Source organism: Macrotis lagotis, chromosome 1 (assembly GCF_037893015.1).
Source record: "Macrotis lagotis isolate mMagLag1 chromosome 1, bilby.v1.9.chrom.fasta, whole genome shotgun sequence".
NCBI classification, from domain to species: Eukaryota; Metazoa; Chordata; class Mammalia; order Peramelemorphia; family Peramelidae; genus Macrotis; species Macrotis lagotis.
In genome coordinates this window covers 161,125,853-161,153,253 of record NC_133658.1, presented here as the reverse complement: position 1 = coordinate 161,153,253, position 27,401 = coordinate 161,125,853, and the positions used below count along the sequence as shown (strand labels likewise).

Sequence of the window (27,401 nt, the reverse complement as noted above, 5' to 3'; positions counted from 1 at the left end):
TAGACAAAATTAAAAAAAAAAGCTGAATAATAAAAACCATGTGATCCCAAGAAGGAAAGTAGTCTGTAGTCCCATGACCATAGTAACTTATGCTACAACTGGGCTAGGAATAGGACAGTAACTTGTTTAACTGGAAATACTTTCAGGCCACCTACAAATGGTTCATTGACAGCAAGGGTTTTTGCTAGAGGGAATTTAGCATAGGTTTGTACTCCAACACTAATCCTGGATTCCCACCTCACAGACCCACTTGCAGTTAAAAGAAATGATCACAACAACTTTCTCAAATTAATCGGCTGGAGTCAGGGACAAGAAGGCATGAGAATGACAGAAGGATCTGACTTTCTTTCCATCTTACCCTAACAACATTTACCTGTACTCTATAGCAAGCAGAGCATCTAAAAATCTCATTTACTAACACACAATTTAATTCTAGCAACTTCTTTCTGTTGAATATTTTCTATTTATCCTATTTATATCTTGTTTGTGCATGTTTTTTTGTTTGTTGACTCTTCCCCCTCCCCATTAGACTGGTAATCTAAAACTACAAACTGTAGGGACTGTCTTTTTTTTTCCCCTGACACACAATAAATGCTTAATTTTTCTCTTTGTTTACCATGTTGGATGCCCTGCTCTTTATTCTAAGTTCATCCAGTCCTTAAATTCATAATTCATAATTCATACTAATAAAGTCATTAAATGAATGAGTTTTTTACTTTATCTATCAAGTTTGGCATCAATAGCCGATAGAACTCACGAAGTTCAGCCTGGCAAGGTTAATTCCAAGGCTGGCATGAGGTGATTGTCACTGCTCTCTTTTCTCCTCCCCCTTCCCCATGCTCTAACAATGATACTTGCGGAGTAGAACAATGATGGGGACAATGCATGTGGCAGAGGTGATATCAACTGAGGAGAAAAGGGCCATGACAGCTTTCTCACTTCTAGGTTTTACTTTGGCTAATTTCAAAAACCTGCTGTTATATGAGACTGTACACAATGACTTTTAATACAAGTCTGCTCAATATTGATCAACATGATTTATCTCTTCAAATTTCTGAAATGAGGTGGGTTTATAACTTATTTACCAAAATAAGATAGACCATATTTTATTGCTTTTTTGCTTACCTAAATACAATTTCTTTCACAGGGTAAGTCATTTAATTAATATTCTGCAAATAGAAATGAAGTGAATTTTGGAAAACTGCCTGGGGGAGTCTGATTGTATAATAAGAATTCTTTCATCATAGTGAAAGAGAAATAAAAAGAACCTTTGAATAGACTGAATGGCATTATTCGTCCTTCCTTCATTATGAAATCCTAGATAGGAAAGAGAACTGAGTTCATTCCTGTCATTTCCCTTTTTAAAGGTACCAAATATTTTAAGCCAAAAGCCTGAATTACAAATCTATATAGCACCTCTCACCCCAGGCCAATCTCAGGGCCCCTTTCTAACAGGAGCAAAGGATAGTTTAAATAAAGGGTTACCTTGTCTTTCAACACAAATTCAAGATCATTCTGTAGCTTTGATACAAGCTTTTCTGATGCAGTCAACTTTTCCACAACCTCCATGATTTCCTTCTGTAACCGACTATTTTCCTACAAGACAAAATGTGAAGATTTAATGAAAGGCTCACTTAGTTATGAGTCTTATCTCTGATGAAGGTCTTTTGATTACTCAATAGTATTAAAAGTGGGGGAAACCATGAGAAAATGAGAGTGAAGGCAAAGGATCATGCAAACACCCAATAATAAACAATCCCTGGTTAATAGATGTGACCACGTGCTTCAACAAATGATAATTAAATTTTAAAAAACAATTATATTCAATTAAACTTCAAAGTTTGCAAATTTCCATAATGCACTTCTTTCATTTTAACCACACAAACATCCTTGTAAGGTGAGTACTATAAGTATTATCATTGCTATTTTATGGATAAGGGAACTGAGGTTCAGGAATCCATGGGATAAGTTCTAGATCACTCTTAATAACTATCAAATCCAAACCTTTCATTTTGCAGAAGGAACTAAAAGCACAGTAAAATGATTTGTTGTTCTGAGGTGAGATTTGAGCCTAAGTCTCCCTGCATCCAAATTTAGAGCCCTAATAGGGTTCACAATGTAAAATTTTAGTGGATTTCACTGTCACCTCTCTCAAAGGGATCCACATATTTTCATTCACAGGGAATCCAATAAAAAAGTGTTGGGTAAGAAGTGATTTGTAAGGTATTTTCAAGATATTATCTGTATTCTGTGAATGGATATTTGCTTTGAAAACAATGTCATCAGGAGGAAAGAGACTAGTGTTTGTAAATACTAGGAAATGAGAGAAAACTGTAAACATATGCAGTTATTACTTGTACCACAATATGTAATCTTTCCCTGTCATACTAAAGAAGGCCATTCCATCCCTACCCTAATGCTGGGAAACTTAAACATACATATTGATGCTCTCTTTAATGCCTCATATTTCATAAAAAAAATTAAGACATTCTTCAAAAGGTCCACCTTCTCCCCTGTTCTTTTTTTTAATTTAAATTTTATTTAAATTCCTAGCTATCTTTCACTGTTTGCTACTTTACTTCTATATATGAAGTAGTGACCCTCCTCTTTGCCAAAGTCAATATGTATCCTTTGTACCATTCCCTCTTTTCTTCTCCAGCAGATTGCCTCCACTGTCATCTTCTGTCTTTGTCTCTCTCTCCCCTCTCCCCCATCTAGTGACTCTTTCCCTGTTAACTGCAAACACATAAATATTTCTCCCCTCTTAAAAAAAAAAAACACTTGGGGCAACTAGGTGGCGCAGTAGATAGAGCGCCAGCCCTGGAGTCAGGAGTACCTGAGTTCAAATCCAGCCTCAAGCACTTAACAATTGCCTAGCTGTGTGGTCTTGGGCAAGCCACTTAACCCCATTGCCTTGCAAAAACTAAAAAAACAAACAAACAAAAAAACAAAAAAAAACTTACTTGATCTGACCATGTTTTCTAGTTCTAATCTGATATCTCTCCTTTTCTTTTTGGATTATCTCATTGACAAAAGATGGCAACTCCAATAAATACCACCACTTTTTCTCCTTCTTTGTGGTTTTTATTTTTATTAGATTTGTCTAAATTTGAAAGAGATACATTGAAGTCATCTATTATTAAGGGTTTTACTGTACATTTTTCCCTGGACTTCTATGAACTTTTCCTTCATGTACATAGTTGGCATGCTGTTCAGTAGATGTATATTAAATACTGATTTTGAATCAAATAGTTTCATTACTTGTCTTGTCTATTTTTATTTTAGCCTTATTTGAGGTCATGATCACTACCCTTGGTTTTTTGTATTCAATTGAAACAAAATTCTACTCTATTCCCTTAGTTAATCTTCATCTTTATCACTTTCTTTTACAAATTTGTCTCTATGTTTTGTTCTTTGACCTCCTTGTTATTTTAAGATATCATTGTTAAGTTTCATTTGGGTCAAAATCTTTTGTTTGAAGTTCACTTCATTAATGTTCTTTTTCTATTTCTATTGTATATTGATAAAGATTTGATTTAATCTGTATCTGAATTATCTGATTCATTTAATCCTTAACTGAAGAAAAGTATGGAAAGAAGAAGTATTAGACTACCTACCAAACTGAAGGTCTACAGAGCTGTTATGCTGACCTCATGGTTGTATGCCTGTGCAACAGGGACAACACCATTATCATACCAGGAACCTGAATTGCTTCCATTTGAATTGTCTTAGGAAGATTCTGAAGATCACCTGGCAGGATAAGATTGATAGGGAGTTGTTTTTTTTTTTCATCAGACACTGAAGTCCTTTTTAAACTTTCAAACTCTACTGCAGAGAGCACAATTCATAGGCTGTCCATGTTTGTTCAAATGCCAAATGTATAGTTATGGAGAACTCACACAAGACAGGTGTGCCCACAGTGGGGTCAGAAAAAACAATACAAGGACACTCTCAAGATCTCTTCTGAGAACTCTGCAATTAATTGTGCAACATGGGAGACATTGCTCTCATCAGAACACGTGCTGTGCACAATGAGCAAAGCAGAACTGAAATAGTTCAATTCAAAGAATTTACCCCAAATGATCACATGAACTATTTGTGCCCAATCTATGGTAGAGCATTCCAAACTCATATTGATCTGGTCAGTCACTACAGAAAACACTGTAACTTGACTCTGTCATAGTAATGCTATTTTGATCCTCTCCAAGAACAAAGGACAACAGCCAATCGATCAATCAACCAACCTTTCTTCCATTTTGTCAATGTATGTTTAAAAGGATATAATCTTTTTAAAACCTTTCTTTCTTGACCTTTCTGCAGCATTTGAAACAATTGATCACTTTTTCCTCTTTGATAATGTCTTTTTTTCATGACACTTCTAGTCTTCCTTCTGCTCTGATGATTCTTTGCTGCTTTTCACCTGTTCTGTATCTATTAGCTGTGGGTGTCCATCAAGGCTTTTTCATCAGTTTCTATGCAGCTAGGTAGATAGACATTTATTCTATGCCTGCCTCAGTGTCCTCAAGTATAAAATGGGGGTGATAACAATACTTACTTCACAGCATTCTTGTAAGGATCAAATGGAATAATATTTGAAAAAAAGCACTTATTACAAAGGCTTGAACATAGCGTTGCTATATAAATGCTTATTCTACCTTCTTTTCACTTCCTGAATGGAGCATAAAATTGGAAAGTAGATGGATGCTAAGTGGGCTCTTTGACTTTAAGCTGTGGAATTATTAGTTTGTTTTAACTCTTTTAAAAGAATACTTTTTGGGGGAGTGGATTCTCTGAATTTGAAATGCTCACTGGGCACAGCAATAAAAACAACTTGGAAGGGTTGTGGGAAATCTGGGACACTATTACATTGTGAATTCATCCAAACTTTCTGGAGAGAAATTTGGAACTATACCCAAAGGGCAACAAAAATGTGCATACCCTTTGATCCAGAAATACCACTACTGGGTCTATACCCTGAAGAGATGATGAAAAAGGGTAAAAACATCACTTGTACAAAAATATTCATAGCAGCCCTGTTTGTGGTGGCAAAGAATTGGAAATCAAATAAATGTCCTTCTATTGGGGAATGCCTTAGCAAACTGTGGTAAATGTGTGTCATTCAACACTATTGTTCTATTAGAAACCAGGAGGGATGGAAATTCAGGGAAACCTGGGGGGATTTGCATGAACTGATGCTGAGTGAGATGAGCAGAACCAGAAAAACACTGTACACCCTAACAGCAACATGGAGGTGATGATCAACCTCGATGGACTCACTCATTCCATCAGTGCAACAATCAGGGCTCTCTGCAATGAAGAATACCATCTGTATCCAGAGAAAGAACTGTGGAGTTTGAACAAAAACCGAGGACTATTACCTTAAATTTAGGGGGAAAAAACCTGATATCTTATTGTTTGATCTTGCTATCTCTTATACTTTATGTTGTTTCCTTAAGGTTATGATTTCTCTCTCATCACATTCAACTTGGATCAATGTATATCATGGAAACAATGTAAAGACTGGCACATTGCCTTCTGTGGGGGGGGGGTTGAGGGGAGGGAAGTAAAATTAGGGGAAAAATTGTAAAACTCAAAATAAAAAAAAACTTTAATTTAAAAAAATAAAACCAGCATCTTCTAAAAGGTGCAGTTGGCTCAGGATGAAGGCCTTCCTTACCTTCAAGGCCAAGGTCAGCTTCTCCTGAAGGCACACTTCTTCCCCCTGTAGATACTCAATATCTGCTTCCAGCTTGGCTCTCTGTCTGTTCACCTGCTGCCAGAGCATCTCTCGCTCCATGTCAATCTCAGATCGAATTAGTGACAATTTTCCCCTGTAGTCCTCCTCCAGATGTCTGTAACATATAAGGATTAATTCCTAGGTGAAGCCTTCAAAACCCCCTGAAGCTGACCCACACTGATATCCTTCCCTGAATTCCTGCTTAAATTGTAGTCAGTGTCATATAATTAGAACTTGCTCCTCCATCCTTTTACATTATTCTTATCTTCCCAGTAAATTCCTTGAGAGTAAAGAACACCTCTCATGTTCCTTTAGGATTCTTCTCAGTGTCAAATAGTTTTGGGCAAAAATGAAATGTTCAGCAAATATTTTCCAATTCCAGAGATGGCATAAGTATATATAGTGTTGGATTTGGGGAGACCTGAGTTTGAATTCTTATTCACTTACTACCTGTGTATACTTGAGCAAGTCTTAACTTCACTCAGTTTTAGTTTCCTCATGTAACAATCCCTACCTCATAGTTATTGTAAAGGTGAAATGAAGTAACAGAAGGGCACTAAAATTTTTTAAATGCTATATAAACTCTAGCTATAATTATTCCATTCAACAAATACTTAAATTAATGTGCAAAGTCATTAACTAGATGCCACTGGTGATAAAAGAATGAATAATGGGGCAGCTTGGTGGCCAGATAGAGCACTGGCCCTAGAGTCAGGGCTTCAGACACATAAAAATTACCTAGCTGTATGATCTTGGGCAAAGTGATGTAACCCCATTGCCTTGCAAAGAAAACAAAAACAAAAACAAAACAAAAAAAAAGAGTGGATAAGACAGTGCCTTCAATATAATCTAGCAAGGAATTGCGGGTGTTAGTGGAGGAGGGAATATACACAAATAAATAGCCCAGAATACAAAGGAGAATATATTAAATCCATAGGAAAGATATAAATAAAATATTCAGAAGAGGATGAGAGATATCTAAGGGGAGTGGGGGAAGGTTAATATTCTATGAAATTTTCATGGCTATTTTCCAAAGAATTTTGTCAATGTAAATTTCAAGACCCACACAATCTCGTTCTAGATTGCTTTTTCTGGCTTATTTCATTCATTCTTCTACATCTCTAGTATTCTATGCTAAAGTCAAAAGCAGATTACTCTATTTACCTCAGATATTTGCTATGTTTGGTCCTGATGTTTTTTACATTACAATGTCCTGCCCCCATGTGCACCTGTTGAAACATTACCATTTTTTGAAGATTTAGCATAAATGCTACCTTCTCCAGAAATCCTTCCCTGATCCCTCTTTCCCTGTCTCTGACCATAACTAGAATCACAACCCTCCTTTCTCTGAATTCTCATACCACTTGGCATTTTCTTATTGTTTCAAGTTGGAATGGTGATGTCTTTATTAAAAAAAATGAATTTAATGAATGGATGGGCTTAGTAACCAAGATTCCTAGGCAGGTGCTCTTCTGCACCTAATACATTCTCTTTTCTATTATAGTTAATTGAATACAAAGGATAACAGATCAAAACATGGAAGGGACCTCAGAGGCATTCAAAACTAGACTTAGTGCTTTTTCAACTATACCCAAGTGCTTCCTAATTTTATTCCCCTTAATAGCATATAACCTCTACACTTTCTTCCAGTCTAAGAAATTCTCTCTTCGATTTTATATATCCCCCCCACCCAGTGCCAAACACACTGATTTGCAAACTACATATGTAAAGCAAATTCAAAGAGAGTAGTTACAGTCATGTTATTGGAATTCTTTAATGGTGGCCTTAATAGTTTCATCACAGTTGTAAGTTGGAAGGGACTCCTTTCTTCTCCACACCCCAGGGGAAATTTTGTCCAACCTCTACGTGGATAGGATTCTCTCTGCAACATAGGACAATGGATCCTCTAGTCTTGCTAATACTACCCCGAGAGGTTTGTTCCACTGTTGGATGGTTCTGTTAAGTTGTATTTCTTTATGTTTTCCTTGATAGAAGAGGAAAATAACCCTAAAGAGTAATTTAATCTAAATGAGATTGCATTCCAAATTGTGTTTGACATCTGAAGCACCCAGCAGGGTGTTGAGGGTTTATGGGGAGACCAGATTGAGCACTTCCCTGATAATACCCCAGTCTGAAGTACATTTTTTTCTCTCACTTTATTTTTCTTAAGGTTTCTCTATCATTGTGAGGGGGGATGGGGGAATGTTTACTTTCACAACAAGATTATTGTAGTAATGTGAAAATAAACAATTCATGAAAAAAAATACCCCAGTCTTCTTTCTGCTTTTTCTTCTATTCTGAAGTGATCTGTCTATAAAGCCATGACAAGATCTCAGAGGCCTGGCTGTCTGTTGCCTTGTAGTCTGAGCCAATTCCTTCATTTAACTTTGTAAGAAGTGTTCCTTGATTGGTTCTACTGAAATAATCTGACCTGAAAATGAATTTGAAGTAGAAGGCCCAAAGATTCCAAACAGAAGGCTCCTCTAAAAGGACTCATGCTTGGGGCAGAGCTGGATATTGCAAAGTAGTGTAACAGAAAGATCAATGACTTTGGAGTCAAAGGATCAAGACTTAAATCCACCATTATATCCTCTGTTAGTCATTTACTACCAGTCTGACCCCTGTCACTTATCCTCTATTGACCTCAGTTTCCTTACTGTAAAATGAGGGAAGTGGACTCAATGGCTTCTATGATCTCTTCCCCTCAGAGGCTTTTAGCTTGGAGTCCGTGAGCTTTATTTTTAAAATTGTGATAAATGCATTTTAATATCCTTAGTTTAATACTTGGTTTAGTATACTTGACTACTTTGTAATCTCATATATTTCATTTCTTACAGTTAAAAAAAGGTCAAGAAACCCCTCTCTAAAATTTATAGTCTTTTGACTACTGATGATTATGAAGTCTGGGTTTTGGAGAAAATGGAAGCTATAGGCCCTTTGCTGAGTATCTCATTATACATTCAGCCCAGTCTACACAATGCAAATCACTAACTGCCCAAAGTACTGCCCTAAAGAGCCACAATGGACACTGGATTAGGTTGAGGAGGCAATGCTTCCTAGGACCAAACACAAATCTTGAGTCTCTAACCCTATACCTGCCTTCCTGAGACTTGAAAACATATACACATATGACTTAGTTATTAAGGAATAAGAAATCTTTATAGTAATTTTCTGGGGATATATATACTGTTACTGTCTTTTAACACCTTTCTCTAGGTGCTCATAAAAAATTGCTACATAAATAATTTCCTGGCAGCCAAGTATGTGGGAATGAGTATAAGTGCTATAAGGAATTTGTTGAATTAAATTGTTGAACTGGCTAGGGCATCTTTTACCTCCATCTTGAATTACATCTAACAAAAAGGAGATTATGCAGAAGGGATAGCAAGGAAGGATTTTCGTCCCTTTGTCCTCAGAAAATTATCTTGCTAACTTCCTATACCACATACTTAAGGAGGAAAACCAAATTCAAGATATGCACATTAACTATAACTTGCAACAGTCAAACTAATGAACCAATCAGTGGAACAGATCATTCAAAAACCATTTGCAGTAGACCTCAGAATATATGTCTTTAAAAGAATTTTCTTAATTATGTTTCCTTCACATATGAGAATTATAGTGCTTTCCCTGATCATACCAATTCAACGAATAGAAAAATACTCCATATTGGGAGGTGGGAGAAAGCTTATCTGGAATGTAAAACTTTCCAGGTAATCTGCAAAGTAACTAAATCCAAATGGAAATAAGCTACTATAATAATATGAATTAAGAGACAATAGTATGTTTATTTCATTATTTTATTTCCAACTGAAATCTAAAAAAAGTTTTTTTTTGAAACAATACAATGAAAAATTGTTTAGAATTAGAAAATTCTCAGGTACTGTTTTTCCCTCCCAAAGGAATTACTGAATTAATTCTCTAGGCACTCAAGGTGAATCTCCCTCTATAAAAAAATAAAAGCTCTGAAGTCTTATAAAAATGGAATATGATGCTTAATTTGTTTTTCTCTAGTCCATCAAATAGCCATTAGGCAATATGATAAGATGGGAATTTTAAGTATGATACAAGGCAGTTCTATCAAACACGCTGACCTTTACTGACAAGCTCTTTCCAATATTCTGTCAGACTGTCATTTTTTTTTTTAGGTTTTTTTACAAGGCGAATGGGGTTAAGTGGCTTGCCCAAGGCCACACAGCTAGGTAATTATTAAATGTCTGAGACTGGATTTGAACCCAGGTACTCCTGACTCCGAGGCTGGTGCTTTATCCACTATGCCACCTAGCTGCCCCCCAGACCGTCATTTTTAATAGACACTTTCATCAAATTGAAACCACCTCCATCTTTATGACCAATTTTCACAAAATATAGAGCAAATTGCATTCAGCAAGTCAAACAAGTGCATTATGAAATGAGATAAAAATATGCAGCGCTTAGCAGCATTCCATGGGGTACCAAACTTGTTTTTTTTTCCTAACTGCACTTCTAGGAGTTTGACTAGCCCCACAGGCAATCTTAAAAATTGGAATATTAAATGATGAACCTAAAGACAGAAATAAACAGACAGATAACCAGGCATACAGATAGAGCAATAGAGCATCTATTAAGTTCTTACTATACACAGGAATAAGGAACAGAGATCAAGTATTCTGTTAGGCCCTAATCCAAATGTATGAATGATAAAAATGATCATCCAATTAACCCAAGTGAGTTTTGAGTTTTACCTTTTTAAAAAATGACTGATGAGTAGATACTCTTGACTGTGTATATTGATCAAGTGGGTGCTTAAAACCACCAGCTTTAAAACTTTTCCAAACTTTCATTCTTAAGAAAAATATCCAGTTCGTCAAGTCCCTTCCTAAAAAAAAGAGGGTACTTAAGCAAATCCAACAGATAAGGCAGGGTGGTATGGTAGAGAGTGTGCTGGATTTGGAATTAAGAACATTTGAATTCAAAGTCTGTCTCTGATGCTTATTTACATTGTGTGAACTTGGGCTAGTCACAGTCCATGTGCTCTATCTTTAATTTATTTTTAGCACTTCAAGATTTTTATAGGCAAAAGAACCTTGTGTGGTAGTTGCTATTACTATTCCTTTTCAATGGATGGGGAAGCTGAAGCTCGGAGAAGTTCAGTGACTTGTACAAGGTAACACAGTTGGCAAGTATCTGTGGCAGTATTTGGATGAAGTCTTCCTGACTCCAAGTCTGGTATCTTCGTCTATTACCATACTGTCCATCCTCGATTTCTTCTATAAAATGCAGATAATAATACATAGATCTTTCTCATAGGATCAACTTTTGTTGATAGTGTCTTACAAACCTGAAGGTTCTCTATAAATATTAGCTATTATTCTTACTTTTAATCCCATTACGCTCTCAATAATTACTTTTACTCCACAATCTTTTTTATACTTCTTAAAACATCTTATATAGAATGCCATTTTCAACCTCTGAATGACTGTAGACAAGAAATCCTAAGCCTACAGGTCATAGGGAAAGTCTAGTGAAGACATTCATAAGATGACCTTCGATTTTGAAATTTCCTCCATTTGACCTGCCTAATCTAACAAGAACTTCAAACCAGTAAACTACATGCTCATCAAAAGCAGAAATTTCAAAGTTTCACTAGCACCAACCTTTCAAAGGGACAGGCTTAAGTCTGGTGCACACAAGGCTCCCCTAATGTGAAACACTACCTAAACACCCCTAAAGGTGGTGGACCTAACAGAGACCATCTGATAAAAGAGGAAACTTGTGGAAGAGTATTTAAAACAAAAAGTCCCTATAAAGTTCCAAACTATGCTTCTTTATCAAATACAAGGGCTTTGTGATAAGCAGAAAAAAGTTTTAAAAGCTGGGTTCTCTAGGTTTTGATTTTTTCCTTACCTCAATTTGAGGAAGGGAGAGAGGAAGATGTATAAAAAATAAATGCCTATTAATTGAAAAAATAAAGTTTAAAAATTAAGTGACTTTAATTACCTTTAAAATGATCTTTAATTTCTATGTAGTTGCATAACTCAATGTTACTTACTTTACAAATAAGGGAAAGCAAATGAAGCATTTTCCTGAAAGGAGAACTATAAGAATGTCCTCAGTGCATCTTAAAAATATGGATGGGGGTGGTTAGGTGGTGCAGTGGATAGAGCACCAGCCCTGGAGTCAGGAGTACCTGAGTTCAAATCCGGCCTCAGACACTTAATAATTACCTAGCTGTGTGGCCTTGGGCAAGCCACTCACCCCCAGTGCATAGCAAAAACTAAAAACAAATGAACAAACAAAAATATGGATGAATGACTTTTTATACTTAAAAACAATTCAAGCCCTGTTTTTCAAAAGTGCAAATAATACAAAAGCAGAGGGATAACATGGCAGACTTCAGAACATAAGAGGTGACCTTTCAAGGGGGTTCATGTGATCAAAACTATTTTCATAATAAATATTGCTCTTGGTAGTCCTTTCTGACTCATCATAACCCCATTTGGAATTTTCTTGGCAAAGCTAGTGAAATGATTTTACATTTCCTTCTACAATTCATTTTACAGATGAGGAAACTGAGGTAAACAGGGTTAAGTGATTTGCCAGGGTCACATAGCTAGCAAATATCTGAGATCACATTTGAATTCAGGTCTTCCTGACTTCAGGTCAGGTCCTCTTATCCACTATACTACCTAGATGTCCTGCACCATAATAATATTAAAACATTTTGATTTCTAATGAAGTAAATATTGATAGATATAACCCATATAAACAAAAACTCTCTGGGCTTTTCAACAAACTTGCTTTTTTTAATTAATCAGGATGAAATAACTTGCCAGTTTCACATAGTTAACTGTATAATGTCAGTATTGAACTTAGGTCCTTCTGCTTCCAGGATTGATGCTCTATCTACTGAGATACTTAACTACACTAATAACTTTAAAAAGTATAAAAGGGCCCTGAGAGCAAAAAGTTTGAAAGTTTATTTTTTTGAAAGTTTTTTCTGTAGAATTTTGTGCTTTCCCCTATAAGAAATCTCCCTGTCTATCCCAAAGTCTTGGAACACTGGAAACCTGAATGAGAAAGGAGGCTTAATTTCAGACTTATTGACCTTTTGCTATGAGCCAGAAGCAAAATTCAAGGCTGAGCAACCAAGGAGGCCAATTATCAAGCTGGAGCCAACAGAATTGGCCTGGATTCAAAGGATCTGGAAGGATCATTTGTTAACTAGCAGGTAGGGTGCTAGGGAAAGCTGTGAAATGAAGAAACTAATTATTTCTCTATAGTATGACTAGTTGGCACTTTGGCACATACCCACATGAGGCTTATACCACTAGGATGGCAAACCACATAATGCTATCTTCCAGGAGCATTCTTAAAGTGGTGTTGCTAATTGACAGAAGCTGTTGCTATGATAGGATCAATGAAACAAAATCTGTGTGGAAAGAATTTCAGGACGTGTAATCAGTATAAGGAATACTCTCATTATTGAAGAAGGCAGATGATTTTCTTGCTAGTAATAATAAAAAAAAAAACCCTGTTCGTTTTCTTATAATCATAGAATATTCATTCTAGGGTAGCTAGGTGGTGCAGTGGATAGAGCACCGGCCCTGGAGTCAGGAGTACCTGAGTTCAAATCTGGCCTCAAATACTTAAAAATTACCTAGCTGTGTGGCCTTGAGCAAGCCACTTAACCCCATTGCCTTGCAAAAACTAAAAGGAAGAAGAAAAAAAAAGAATATTTATTCTATAGTAATTTTATTAACCTCCCACTACTTATAAGGCACTAGGGACATATATAAAGCAAACAAACCAAAAAAAAAATTCAGTTCCTGCCCTCAAAGAGTTTATATTTCAACTTAGGTCATCTTTTTTTTGCATTCAGTCATGTCTGAGTCTTTGTGACACCATTTTGGCAAAGATATTGGAGTAGTTTGCTATTTTCCTCTTCAATGTGTCCCTGTTTTACAAATGAGGAAGGGATATAGTGACTTGCCTAAAGTCATACAGTTAATAAATATCTGAACTCAGATCTTCCTTACTCTAGGCCCAGTACTCTATCTACCTAACTACCCTTACTAAACCTTAAAACATAAAGAATTATGTAAATGAATGTTACAGTTATCACTATTGCCTTCATTTAATGGAGATAACATAAGCTGAAATCTTCCCTGCACTTTTTTGACTGAAATCATATAGTAAGAATTCCATTTACATTTTTCTTCATCAGACATCAAAGAGTATTTTGTTTGGCCCTTCTTAATTGCAGTTATCATGCAATTCTGCCTATTATCCAGGGGTGCGGTAGAGTCAGCTCTCAAAGCAGCTTGTTAAATTTTGGAAACTGGCAAAGCAGGCTTGATATTGTTTTATTCACTTCTAGACTTAAGAAAATGTTAATAATCCAGATTAAATTTTCAGGTGTTCTGTAAATATATGCTCCCCCAGAGAACCAATTTTTTCAAATTTTACCAGCATCCCCCTGATCATGCCTCTCTGTGACCAAGTCTTTATTTTCCTATTGGGCTCCCTAAAACATACAAGGCCTCCATCTTATATAATGTTTGAAATAAATTCCAGGCTGTCTAGCAAATTTGTCGTGCACAAATCAAACAGATGAAAGCTTAGTGAACTGAAGTCTTTGTCTTAGTCTATAAAGATTTAGTAGATTATAATAATTAATTAGAATGGTAATTAAGTAGGTTCATATTATTTTAAGGTGAAAGGAAACTAGTTCAATCCCATCATTTTAGAGTTGAGAAAACTGAAGCCTAGAGAGATATAAGTGACTTGTCTGAGGTCAGTGGAATTTCATCATAAATCATATCATGCCAAAGTGCTCTTTCAACTACAAGAGCATTAAAAAAATAAATAAAAAGCTAACAAATAGATCTCTTCCTCTATGTTTGAGACATTCGATTTCTTGCCTTATGAATAAGAGAATCTTAAATTTCTGGTACAAAAAGGACCATACAGAGTAATTCTTTATTTTACAGTTGAGGAAACTATCAATAAATCAACATTTATTAAGTCTTGACTATATGCCAAACCATATGCTAAGTATTGGGTATGCAAAAAGAGGCAAGACAGTCCCTACCTTAAAGGTGCCTTTTTTTTACTTTTTTATACTTATTTTTATTTTTGTACAAATGATGTTTTTTATTATACATTATTAAAATATTCTTGTTTAAGAGTAAACATAATAGCCCCTCCCACCAAAAAATATAGACCCTCATGAGAAATAAAGAAAAGAGAAAAAAAAAATGTGCATTAGTCTGCATTCCAACACCATCAGTTCTGTCTCTGGTGGATCACATTCTTTATGATAAATACATTACAAAAGCTCCTTCCATATTTTTCCACCTTTACTGTTACTGATCTCAACTCCTTCCATTCATACCTTCCTCCTATCATATTTTCTCTGTCCTTCCACTCTGACTCTCTTCTAAAATGTGTTGTAGGATATCTGAGTGGTACAGCAGACTGATCACCAGCCTGGAGGTCAATTAAGACCCAAGCCCACATACCACCCTTGAGAACCAGCAACCACCCGGCCCCATGGTCCCACACAGGCCACCTAATCCCAGCCATTTGCAAGAAGTAAAAAAAGAAAACATGTTATATCTGACCACTCTCCCCCCATGATCCATCCTCTCCTCCCATCACTCACATCCCCCCTTCCCCCTGTCCCCCTTCTCTCCTTTTTACTCTAGATGTCTATACACCATTGAGTGTATGTGCTATTTCCTCTCCAAGTCACCTCTGATGAAAGCGAAGGTTCCTTCATTCCCCCTTGCCTTCCCCCTTCCATATCATTGCAATAGCTCATTATAAATATATATATATATATATATTCTATATCTTTTATATGAAACATCTTATCCTATTCCACCTCTCCTTTCTCTTACTCCCAGTACATTTCCCTTTCAGCCATTATACAATATATTATATCTTGAAATTCAGCTCTCTCCTGTGGTTCATCTATAAAAGCTCCTTTTACCTGCTCTATTAAATAAGAAGTTTTATTTGAATATTATCAGTATAATTTTTCAATGCAGGAATACATGCAGTTCATCATCATTAAGTCCCTCATATTTTACCCTTCTCCTCCACTCTCTATGCTTCACTTGAGTCCTGTATTTGAAGGTCAAACTTTCTGGTCAGCTCTGGTTGTTTCAACAGGAACAATTAAAATTCCCCTGGTTCATTGAAGGTCCATCTTTTCCCCTGGAAGAGGATGTTCAGTTTTGCTGGGTAGTTGATTCTCAGTTGTGTTCCAAGATCTTTTGCCTTCTGGACTACTATATTCCAAGCCCTATGAGGCCTTAATGTAGTTGCTGCTAAGTCCTGTATGATCCTGACTGCAGTTCCACAATATTTGAATTGTGTCCTTCTGGCTGTTTGTAATATTTTATCTTTGACGTGGGAGTTCTGGAGCTTAGCTGTAATATTCCTGGGGGTTGGGGTTTTTTTGAATCTCTTTCTGGGGGAGATCGGTGTATTTTCTCAATTTCTATTTTGCCCTCTGTACTAGGATATGTGAGCAATTTTCCTGCAGGAATTCTTTAAAAAATGAGCTCAAGGTTCTTTTCCTGATCTTGACTTTCAGGTATCCCAATAATTTTTAAATAATCTTTGCTGAATTTGTTTTCCAGATCAGTTGTTCTTTTTTTATTGAAGATTTTATTTATTTTGAGTTTTACAATTTTTCCCCTAATCTTACTTCCCTCCCCCCACCTCCCACAGAAGGCAATGTGCCAGTCTTTACATTGGTTCCATAGTATTCACTGATCCAAATTGAATGTGATAAGAAAGAAATCACATTCTTATCATGCAAATCCCTCCAGGCTTCCCTGAATTCCCATCTCTCCTGGTTTCTAACAGAGCAATAGTGTTCCATGACATACATATACCACAATTTGCTAAGCCATTCCCCAATTGAAGGACATTTAACCTGATTTTCATTTCTTTGTCACCACAAACAGGGCTGCTATGAATATTTTTGTACAAATGATGTTTTTACCCTTTTTCATCATCTCTTCAGGGTATAGACCCAGTAGTGATATTGCTGGATCAAAGGGTATGCACATTTTTGTTGCCCTTTGGGCATGGTTCCAAATTTCTATCCAGAAAGGTTGGATGAGTTCATAGCTCCACCAACAATGTAATAATGTCCCAGATTTCCCACAACTCTTCCATCAGTTGTTTTTACAATGAGATGTTTCACAATTTCTTCTAATTTTTCATTCTTTTGATGTTGAAGTATTGTGTCTTGACTTCTCGTAAAGTCATCCGCTTCCTATACCTCCATTCTACAACTGAAGGATTTGTTTTCCTCAGAGAGCTTTCTTATCTCTTTTTCCATCTGGCCAATTCTGCTTTTTAAAGCATTGTTCTCCTCAGTAACTTTTTGAACTGTTTTATCCATTTGACCTATTCTGGTTTTTAACATGGTATTTTCTTCAGCATTTTTTTGGATCTCCTTGGCTAAGCTGCTGACTTCTTTTTCATGTTTTCCCTGCATCTCTCTCATTTCTTTTCCCAATTTTTTTTCTATCTCCCTTACTTGATTTTGAAAATATTTTTAAGCTCTGTCATACCCTGAGCCCAATTTCCATTTTTCTTGCAGTCTTTAGATGCAGGAGTTTGTACTTCCTCATCTTGTGATTGAGTTTTTTGATCCTTCTTGGGGTCATAGGCAATGTATTTCTCAATGGTGTTTCCCTTTTTTCCTGTTTACTCATTTCCCCAGCCTGTGCCTGGTTTTGAAGTGCTTCCTGAGCTTTTGAGTATTATTGGAACACCCCCCCACCAAATAAGGATCTCAGTGTGTGAAGCTCCGACTTCCCTCCTGGTCTGTGAATGACCATAAGCACCCTCTTTGCCATGGGGCTGAGGTGGGGGGGGGGGGCCTGGACTGCAATCAGGATCTGAATGTGGTCAGAGCCCCAGAGTCCTGTTTCAGGTACAGAGGACAGACCTCTGAAATCTCTCTCCATTCCCCTACATTCGGTGGACTGAGCACTCAAGGCTCAGTTGCCTGGGGGATCCTGCTTACCAGCTCTGTTCCTGCTTACTGGCTCCATGCCTGCTTCCTTTTTCTGGATCTGGGCTTCCAAGAGGCCACCTCTGCTGAGCTGACCTTGCTGACTGCTGCAATTGCCCTGAGGGCCTGGGCTTCAAACGCTCATTCTGGCAGAAGTCTCCTCTGCTGATGTTCCGATTTGTGCCGGATACTCCCCAGGGCTGTAGGTCAGGAAACTGCTTCCACTTCCATCATGGCTCCCAGGAATCCTGGGGCTGCCTCCAGGAGACTGAAGTTTCTTCATTCTGGCAGGCCGCCCCTCTAACCCCCATGGAGCTAGAGCCTTTCCACTGTTTTCCAGGTTACCTTGGTCTGGAGAATTGCCTCACTGGATCTTATTTTTATTTTTTTAGGTTTTTGCAAGGAAAATGAGGTTAAGTGGCTTGCCCAAGGCCACACAGCTAGGTAAATATTAAGTGTCTGAGACCAGATTTGAACCCAGGTACTCCTAACTCCAATGCCAGCGCTTTATCCACTACGCCACCTAGCTGCCCCATCTCACTGGATCTTTCTGTGGGTTCTGTCTCTCAAAAGTTTCATTAGAATCCTAATTTTAAGATTTTTGAAATATTAAGGAGAGAGCACCTAAGAGAGGCTCTTCTCCTGTCGCCATCTTGGCTCTGCCCCCCCAACCAAGGTGCTTTAATGAGGGAGATAAATATGCAAAAAAATATATAAAAAGCAAGCTACATACAGGATAAATAGGAAAAAAATCAAAAAAGGAAAGGTCCTGGAATTGAGAGGCAAAAATTGAGAGAAAAAATAGAAGGCCAAATGAGGTCCAGTCTCACTGGCAGAATCCATTTCAAGAACCCAGTTTTTCTCTCTCCTCAAACAGAGAGTTCAATTCTAAGAAAAAGTTCCATTTGCTAATCTTTTAGACACCCTGCTCCTGTTGGAATTCCCCATTATCTTTGGTCTAATGGCTTTTTGGGTCATAGCCAATGCAGCTTTTTTTCCATCACTTAACCAATGGTCTTAAAGTCAATGTCTGTGTAGTGGTGCTGGTCTACACTGACTGGAAATCTAGTCAGAGCTAAAGACTGATGTAAAGAATGGAAGAAGTATTCTTTAGTTAAACATCTCAAGCATCCCACTTGTCCTATCTGGAAACTGCCTCTAGGATGGCTAGTTAGTAACTGTTTCCTTGTTCCTTCATGTGATAGATAATAAATAATAACACTTGGAGGACAAGAAGAGAGGTTGAGAGGAAAGGAGTCTTTTTTCTGATCTCCTCTCCTGGACAACTTAATACATGTCTTTCTGAATCATTCCAGTTTAGAAATCTTTTATTCTCAACTCACAAGGGTATTTGAGATTTTTTTCTATTCCAACAACTTCATTTAACAGATGAAGAAACTGACATCCTGAAAAAGTTAAGTACCTTGTCCAAGAGTCACACAGGTAAAAAGCTTTGGGGATATTTTTACAACACTTGTGCTCTGCCTCCTCATTTACCTGCTACCTCTTTCTTGATTTTCCTGACTCCCCCCTCATACTTCTTTCTCCCTTCCATCTAGGAGAGTCAGAGGAAAATCAAGTGTATTAATATCAATTTCAAAACAGCAAAGACTATGATAGATGGCAAATAATAAAAGAATAATAGATGGCAATTGCATAGTACTTTATGATTACATGAATTGGTACAATGGAATGGGCACGATGGAATGGGCACTGACTTTGGAGTCAAAGGAGGTAGATTCAAATCTCATTTCTGACACTTATGATATTACCTGTGTGGCCTTAAGCATGTCACTTAGTCAGTGCCTCAGTTCCCCTTGTTTAAAATGAGGGGGGGAATGAACTAGACAGAGTTATGATCCAATGATCCTCATGACAATTCTGTGAATTCAGATATAAGTATAATTATTATATGTTTTTATATATGAGGAAATTTAAGTGACTTATCCAAAGTTGCTCAGATAAGTAAGCAATAGAGCAAGGACTCAAATACTGGTCTTTTGACTTCATGTCTAAGGCTGCTAGTTTAGGAAAAAGTCCCAAATGGACTTAGAATAAGAAGAGAGCTCAAATCCTGCCCTTGACCCTTCCTATCTATGAAACCTGGGACAACTCATTTGTTGTCCCTAAGAATCAGTTTTCCCATTTGTAAGCAGGGACAAAAATACTCTCATTATTTAGTTCAAGGGTTGCTATGAGCCTCACATAGGACAAAACGCACACAAACCATAAAGCACTATGTAAGTGTTGGCTATTGATAATATTATTGTCATAGCACTGTTATTAGGATCAAATTACTTTTTGTACACAAAATACTTTCCTAATTTTAAAGCCATGTACTATTATTATCACCATATTACTACCACACCATGTACCAATAAAAGTAATAATGGAAAAAGAAGGAGGAATATCCCTTCAAATTGCCGGAAGCCCTGTTATTCAGAAATGTTTTAAATCAAGGCAGTACTTTTTGAAAGTGGAAACTTCATGGATTTTCTCAGGAAGACAGTCACAGACCCTGACCTCCCAACACTGAGTAACCCAACAGTTCCTCAGCTATAAGCATCATATAGTGGAGATATTCCATGTGTCTGAAACCATTCAAAAATCCAGTTCTTGTGTCTGTTTTCCTCACCAAAAAAGGACAACTGGATAAAATAATTATCCAGGTGACATGGAAGTAAGACCTATTTCTGACTAACAATGATAAAAGATGCAAAATCAACCTCTTCAAATGCAGGAGAAAGCATATATTCTCCTCCACCCCCTCAGACTCAAATGACTCCATTACACATTCTATCATTTATGAGGATTGGAAGCTAATGTACACTGCCCTTAAAATGGTCATTGTATCACTTTGGTTTATAACCTCAGAGCCACCTTCCACTCTTTCCTCTCCATCATCCCTGATGTCCAATCAATTAATGTATCTTAACCAATTCTACTTCCATGATATCTCTCTCTTCTCCCTTTTAGTTCTCCTCACATAGCTAGCTGAGGTCTTATGACCTCTCTTGGTCTCCTAATTAGTTTCCCTACCTCCAGCCTCTCTTCCTTCCATTTAATCCTTCTCACAGCTATCAAAGCAATCACATCTGATCTTCCCTGACCAAAACTGCTTGTCCAATGTGTAAAATATAAACTCTTTAATCTAGCATTTAAGATCCATCAAAATGTCATTCTCCCCCTACTTTTCAGGTGTTATTTCATTTGCTTCCTCTTCATTAACTACATTCTAGCGGAACAGAAATAGCTGTTCCTTGAACTTGATATCATATCACTTCTCTGTGTGTATTCGCAAAAGCCATATGCCCTTATCTGGAATCCAATACTCATTTCTGCCTCTTGAAATCTGTCTCTTCCATTAAAAAGAACATCAGGTATCAGATCCTCTGTACAGCCTTCCCTGGTCCCCTCCATTCCCCAGCTATCAGTGTTCTTTCCACCTCAATAATCTTGCATCATATGTGAACACAGACTGTGCCTTCAGTTGAACGAAAGCTCATTGAGAATAAGCACTTTTATTTTTATTTTTTGTATCCTTAGACCAGGGGAGGAGAACGTCTGTCCCATAGACTATACAAGGCCTATGAAATCATTTGATCTAGTGTTATCACAGTGGCTGCAGGCAGGATTCAAAATTCAATAAATCTAGGAGCTTTTTAGGGATGAATTAACTAATGTTTGACTAAATATAGCAGGCTAACTTTTAAACTGATAATTTTGTATAGTTTATGAATGATGTCACAGATATCCAAATGATCTTTGAAAGAAAAAAGATTTCCCACCTCTTCCTTAGACCCTCACCCATAAGCAGGCAATTAATAAATACTGGTTATAATTAATTTAATTTGAGATGCACAGATTTTTTTAAGAAAGAATGAAATGGTGGGTGAACTGTAAGCCTAATCTATAGACCCAAATGGACATATTCTAGGTTTCAGTTGAGTTAAACATATCAATAATAATTACAATAAAAATTAGCATTTATTTATATAGCAATTTTAGATTTATGGGGGGGGGGGGCCAAGATGGCAGCATGAAGGCAGCACTTCCAGGAACTCTGACTCTCCCAACCCCCCCCCCAAAATGAACAAAGGATGGCTGTAGCCAAAATTTAGAGGGGCAGAACTCACAGAAAGAGTGATACATTTTTCCAGTCCAAGACAACTTAGAAGCTCCACAGAAAAAGTATGTTTCACGGGGAGGGGGGGGGGGGTTGGGAAAAAAAGCCATGGCATGGCCCAGCCCAGTGCAGTCCAACCCAGAAATCACCTGGAACAGTTTGAAGGGGCAGGGAGAGAACTCTGCTGCACCTGGGTGAGTATGGAGTGAGGAGTACAGCTGCAGAATCTGCAGCAAGAATCTGGAGAAAGCAGCCTGTACCCAAAGAGACAGTAAAAGAAGTCTGCAGAGATTTCTCTGCTCTCCCAGGGGAAGGACTCTGCTGGTTGCCTACACTCAGAAATTGCAGTTTGGGCTTCCATACTAAATAACCAAGCTGGATCCCTCCTTATAGCCCCAGGGTAGAGGGAAGTGCTGTGGTCATCTACATATCAAAGCACAGGCCTGAGAGCATAAGACCTTGGAGGAATAAAGGTCCCAGTGGGGTGTCTTCCCCACCCACAAAAAACAAAAACCCAAAGCCTTAGAAGTGCTGTAAATTAGTCTTGGGGTGAGTAAACAACCGAAAAAGAAGAATCTGACCTTAGAGAATTACTTTAGTCCCATGGGAGATCAAAATACATACTCATATGAGGACAAAATTGAAACTTCTATATCCAAAACCTTCAAGAGAAATAGAAAATGTCTGAGCTCAAAAAAGACTTTGAAAAGCAATTAAGGGAGGTGGAGGAAAAATTGGGAGGAGAAATGAGAGTGATGCAGAAAAATCATGAAAACCAAATCAATAGCTTGGTGAAAGATATACAAAAAATACTGAAGAAAATAATACGTTAAATAAATTAAATAAATAAAAATAATGTTAAAAACCGGGTTGGAAAAAGCAAAAAAAAAAAGGCAAATGAGGAGAATGCCTTAAAAAGCAGAATTAGCCAGCTGGAAAAGGAGATAAAAAAGCTCTCTGTAGAAAATAACTCCTTCAAATACAAAATGGAACTAAAGGAAGCTAATGACTTTGCAAGAAAGCAGGAAGAAATAAAACTCTGCCAAAAAAAAGCCAAAAATTAGAAGAAATTGTGAAATATCTCTTTGGAAAAACAACAAACCTCGAAAACAGATCCAGAAGAGATGATTTAAAAATTATTGGGCTATCTGAAAGCCACAACCAAGAGAAGAGCCTAGACTTCATTTTTCAAGAAATAGTACAGCAAAATTGGCCTGAGATCCTAGAAGCTGAGGGTAAAATAGAAATCAAGAGAATTTACCAGACACCCCCTGAAAGAGATCCCAAAAGAAAAACTTTCAGGAATATTATAGCCAAATTCCAAAACTCCCAAATCAAAGAGAAAATTCTAAAAGATGCCAGAAACAAGCAATTCAACTACTGAGGTTCCATAGTCAGGTTTATACAGGATATAGTAGCATCTACATTAAGGACTGGAAGGGGTTTGAATATGATATTCCAGAAGGCAAAAGATCTGGTTTACAACTGAGAACCAACTACCCAGAAAAACTGAACATCATTTTTCAGGGGAAAATATGGACTTTCAATGAAACGGGACTTTCAAACTTTCCTAATGAGATGACCAGAACTGAAGAGAAAGTTTGATCTTCAAGTACAGGACTCTGGTGAACCATAGAGGGAGTAGAAGAGTGGGACTAACTATGAGGAACTTGATGATGTTCAATTGTTTGTATTCTTGCATGGGAAGAAGATATCGATAACTCATATGAACTTTCTCATTTATAAGAGCTGTTAGAAGGAGCATATATAGACAGGACATAGGAAGGCACGAATATAATGGTATGATGTGATAAAGGGATGGAGTCAATGGGTGATAAGGGAATGTACTTTGAGGAAGGAAAAAGAGATGACGAAGATGCTGAGAGATTTCACATAAGAGTCAAGAAAAAGCTTTTTCATTGAAGTGGGGGGGAGACAAGGGGGGAATGAGTAAGCCTTCATTCTCATCGGAAATGGCTCAGGGAGGAAATGACATATATACTTAATAGGGTGAGGAAACCTGTCTTTCCCTGAAGAAGTATGGGAGGAAAGGGATGGGATGAGGGGGAATGTGGGGGGGGGGAGGGAATGGGGAATAGATGATAGAAGAGAGGGAAGAATAGATTCTACACACTTTTGGACAGGGGCAGGATGATAGGAGAGAGAGAATAGAATAAATGAGAGTGGGGAGAAATAGAGTGGAGATATAGCTAGTAATAGCAACTGAGGGAAAAAAATACTGAAGCAACTTCTCTGTTGGACTTATGATAAAGAAAACAACTCACCCCAGAGACAGAGTCATTGAAATCTGAACACAAACTGAAGTACAATCTCTCTCTCTCTCTCTCTCTCTCTCTCTCTCTCTCTCTCTCTCTCTCTCTCGTCTTGAGGTTTCTCATCTTCTTTGGGGGGGATTATGTTTATTCTTATGTTTAATCTTATAACATTCAATTTATATCAATGTATGGCAGGAAACAAAAAAGAAAAAAGAATCAGAACAAAAGAGAAAAAACAGCAAGTTTTAAAAAGTGAAAAAAATTAAATTAAAAAAATTTTAAAATAGATTTATGAAGCATTTTTGTGGGTTGCCTCATTTGTTCCTTACAACAAGTCTGGGAGACATCAATTAGCCCCATTTTACAGATGAAGAAACTGAACCCAAAAGAGGTTAAGTGGCTTATTTAGGATCACACAGTTAAGAGTCTGAAGCAAGATTCAATCTCAGATCTTCCTAAGTCTAAATTCATCATTCTCTTTACTTTACCTAGCTGCATTATCAATGCTTTTTTCAAGCCACCTTAGAGGAAAAATGCATAGCATAATCGTATTTATATAGCACTTTAAGATTAACAAAGCATTTTACAAGTAATATTTCATTTTATCTGCACAACAACAAAGATTGTTGACAATTGGTACTATTATCCCCAATTTACAGATGAGGAAATTGAAGCAGGGAGAGATTAGGTCATTTGCCCTGTGTCATGCTGATGGTAAGCATCTGAGGTTAGATTTTATTTTATTTTATTTTAGGTTTTTTGCAAGGTAAATGGGGTTAAGTGGCTTACCCAAGGCCACACAAGCTAGGTAATTATTAAGTGTCTGAGGCTGGGTTTGAACTCAGGTCCTCCTGACTCCAGGGCCGGTGCTCTATCCACTTCACCGCCTAGCTGCCCCTGAGGTTAGATTTTAACTCAGGTCTTCAAGGCTTCCAGTGCAGGGCTTCATTTTATCATGAAACAGGGATGTCAATCTCAAATAGAAACCCTGCAGACAGCATTTTGACTTAGAAAACCAAAAATTAATATTGAATCTGTTATATTATTATTTATTTTGTTAAACAATTCCCAATTATATTTTAATCTCGTAAAACCTCCCTCAGTAGCTTTATGCTGCTGTACAATGAGTTTGATGCTTATTATGTACAAGAAGGACCAAAGGGACATAAAGCATAATATATGCAATATGAATTTTTTTTTGCAAGGCAATGTGGTTAAGTGATGTGCCCAAGGTCACACAGCTAGGTAATTATTAAGTGTCTGAGGCCACATTTGAACTCAGGTCCTCCTGACTCCAGAGCCTGTGCTCTATCCATTGCACTATCTAACTGTCTCTGTAATATGAATTTAGGGATTAACATCTCTGACTCCAAGAGAGCCAAAATTGACTGGCCAACCTAAACCCAAGGGCTTGGCTTCACATACTTGATTTTGCTTTCATTGAGGTGTTCCATGGCAGTGTGGCAGTCGTCCATCTCTTTGACAAACTCCAAGTTCCGTTTTTCTACTTTTTCCAAATCCTGCTTCAGTTTGTCTCTTTCCTTCACTATCTGCTCAGCATGCCCTCTGTCCATGGAAGAAGGAGAAATTATTTAATTCAAATCACAACGCCAACAATCTTAGTTTCTGTCCATTGGATAGAGCCTTTAATTGGTGAGGGCAGGATGGAATGGGAGATAGTGTCTATTACTATCCTATATTGGACCTGGATGTCAGTGCTACCATTGGCTGTATATAGCTGCAAACTCAGTCAAGTGGGGTAGAACAAGTGAGCACTCTCTGGATTAGCTAGTCTTCCAATTACTTTGGATCATCACTGAAGCCCTGGCCCAGTAACATTCCAGTATTTTTAAGGTCCATTGATAAAGTTAGTGAGTTCTTCCCATCATGAATTCTCTCTCTACTTGAAAATTTTGGTGATTATACTCCCTAGAATTCAAAGGAAAAAGGGAGGTTGAGTCCTTTTAAAAGTTCAGCTAGCAAAGCTGTAAAATAATTTCATTCCAACTAGACAGTAATTTTTAAAAGGGTAGTAATTGTGCTTTTTTATTTTATTTGCCCAGGTCGTATTGTTTGGTATTATGCATAAAGCAGATGCTTAAAATTTGTTTCGCACAAATAAGCCAACACTAGATTGAATTGTATGTAAAAAGTATATATTCAATTATTTACATATTCCTCAAATTGTATGTTATTTGGTTCCAGTTACATCTGGATTTTATTATGTTAATAATATAATACAATTTTTGTTATTTCAGCTGGAAGTATAAAATTTAACAAAAGTGAGTTAATTTTCCATTAATGTTATTTCCTGTTTACTGCCTAGGGAACAGAATGTGCTATATGCAATAATTCCTATAATTTTAAAAGCCCCAATCAATAAACATACAAAAATAATCATTCCACTTATCTTCTTGGCAAATAAAGGCTATCTATATATAGCTAAATCTCAAATAGAATTTGATTAAAATGGAATCATAATGCAATTGACACATTGTCTCTGTCTAAACTCTTTTTGAATCTGTATAATAGATTGGACCTTATTTTTTGTTTTCCTTTTAGTGCTCAAGTCCCAATACCCCCAAGAAAATCAGATTTTCTTAAACTTTCTTAGTTTATTTGGAGTATTTTCAATCAAATTTCAAAACAAAAATATATATTTCTATCTTCCTTTTAGATATAATTTGGCTCAATGAGGCATTGAAGAATCCTTAATTTTGGAGAAAATTGTTTGCTATCCCTATTCAAATAGAATTCAGAGTTCCTCAGTTCATAAGGTAAGATTTCAGGATCATTCAGGCCATGCTAATATGAAAACTTGACAAAAGGGATGAGTATTAGTTTTTTTCTTTAGGTTTTTGCGAGGCAAGTGGGGTTAAGTGGCTTACCCAAGGCCACACAGCTAGGTAATTATTAAGTGTCTGATATGGGATTTGAACCCAGGTACTCCTGACTCCAAGGCCGGTGCTTTATCCACTACGCCACCTAGCCGCCCCGAGTATTAGTTTTTAAGTCTGACAAGTCATAAGTTGTTCAGCCTGATAAAATGAACTTTTAGTAGGAAACTTCCATCTTCATTTATTCTTTGGGATTTCTTCCCCCTCTTCTTACCTACATAAGAGTTAGAAATGAAGAAAGATAAAAAAGAAAAGGTTCTGCACATTGGCCCCTTTCAATGTTGCCTATTTATGATAATTTGAAGATTTTTCTAGTCATTTGGATACTAGTCAGTCCTTCCCT

At 37.1% G+C, this 27,401-nt stretch overlaps 1 protein-coding gene across 5 annotated transcripts in view; it reads right to left on the bottom strand.

Annotated features, from left to right (window-relative positions):
- Window positions 1–27,401, bottom strand: part of NINL (ninein like) — a 205,954-nt gene that overhangs the window by 53,865 nt on the left and 124,688 nt on the right. For all 5 annotated transcript variants that reach the window (XM_074209293.1, XM_074209291.1, XM_074209290.1 and 2 more), the window contains exons 11-13: window positions 25,587–25,727; window positions 5,678–5,852; window positions 1,486–1,596 (exon numbers count right to left, since the gene is read on the bottom strand). In XM_074209293.1, the coding sequence (XP_074065394.1) occupies window positions 1,486–1,596; window positions 5,678–5,852; window positions 25,587–25,727 (427 nt within the window). The remainder of the gene's footprint in view (window positions 1–1,485; window positions 1,597–5,677; window positions 5,853–25,586; window positions 25,728–27,401) is intronic.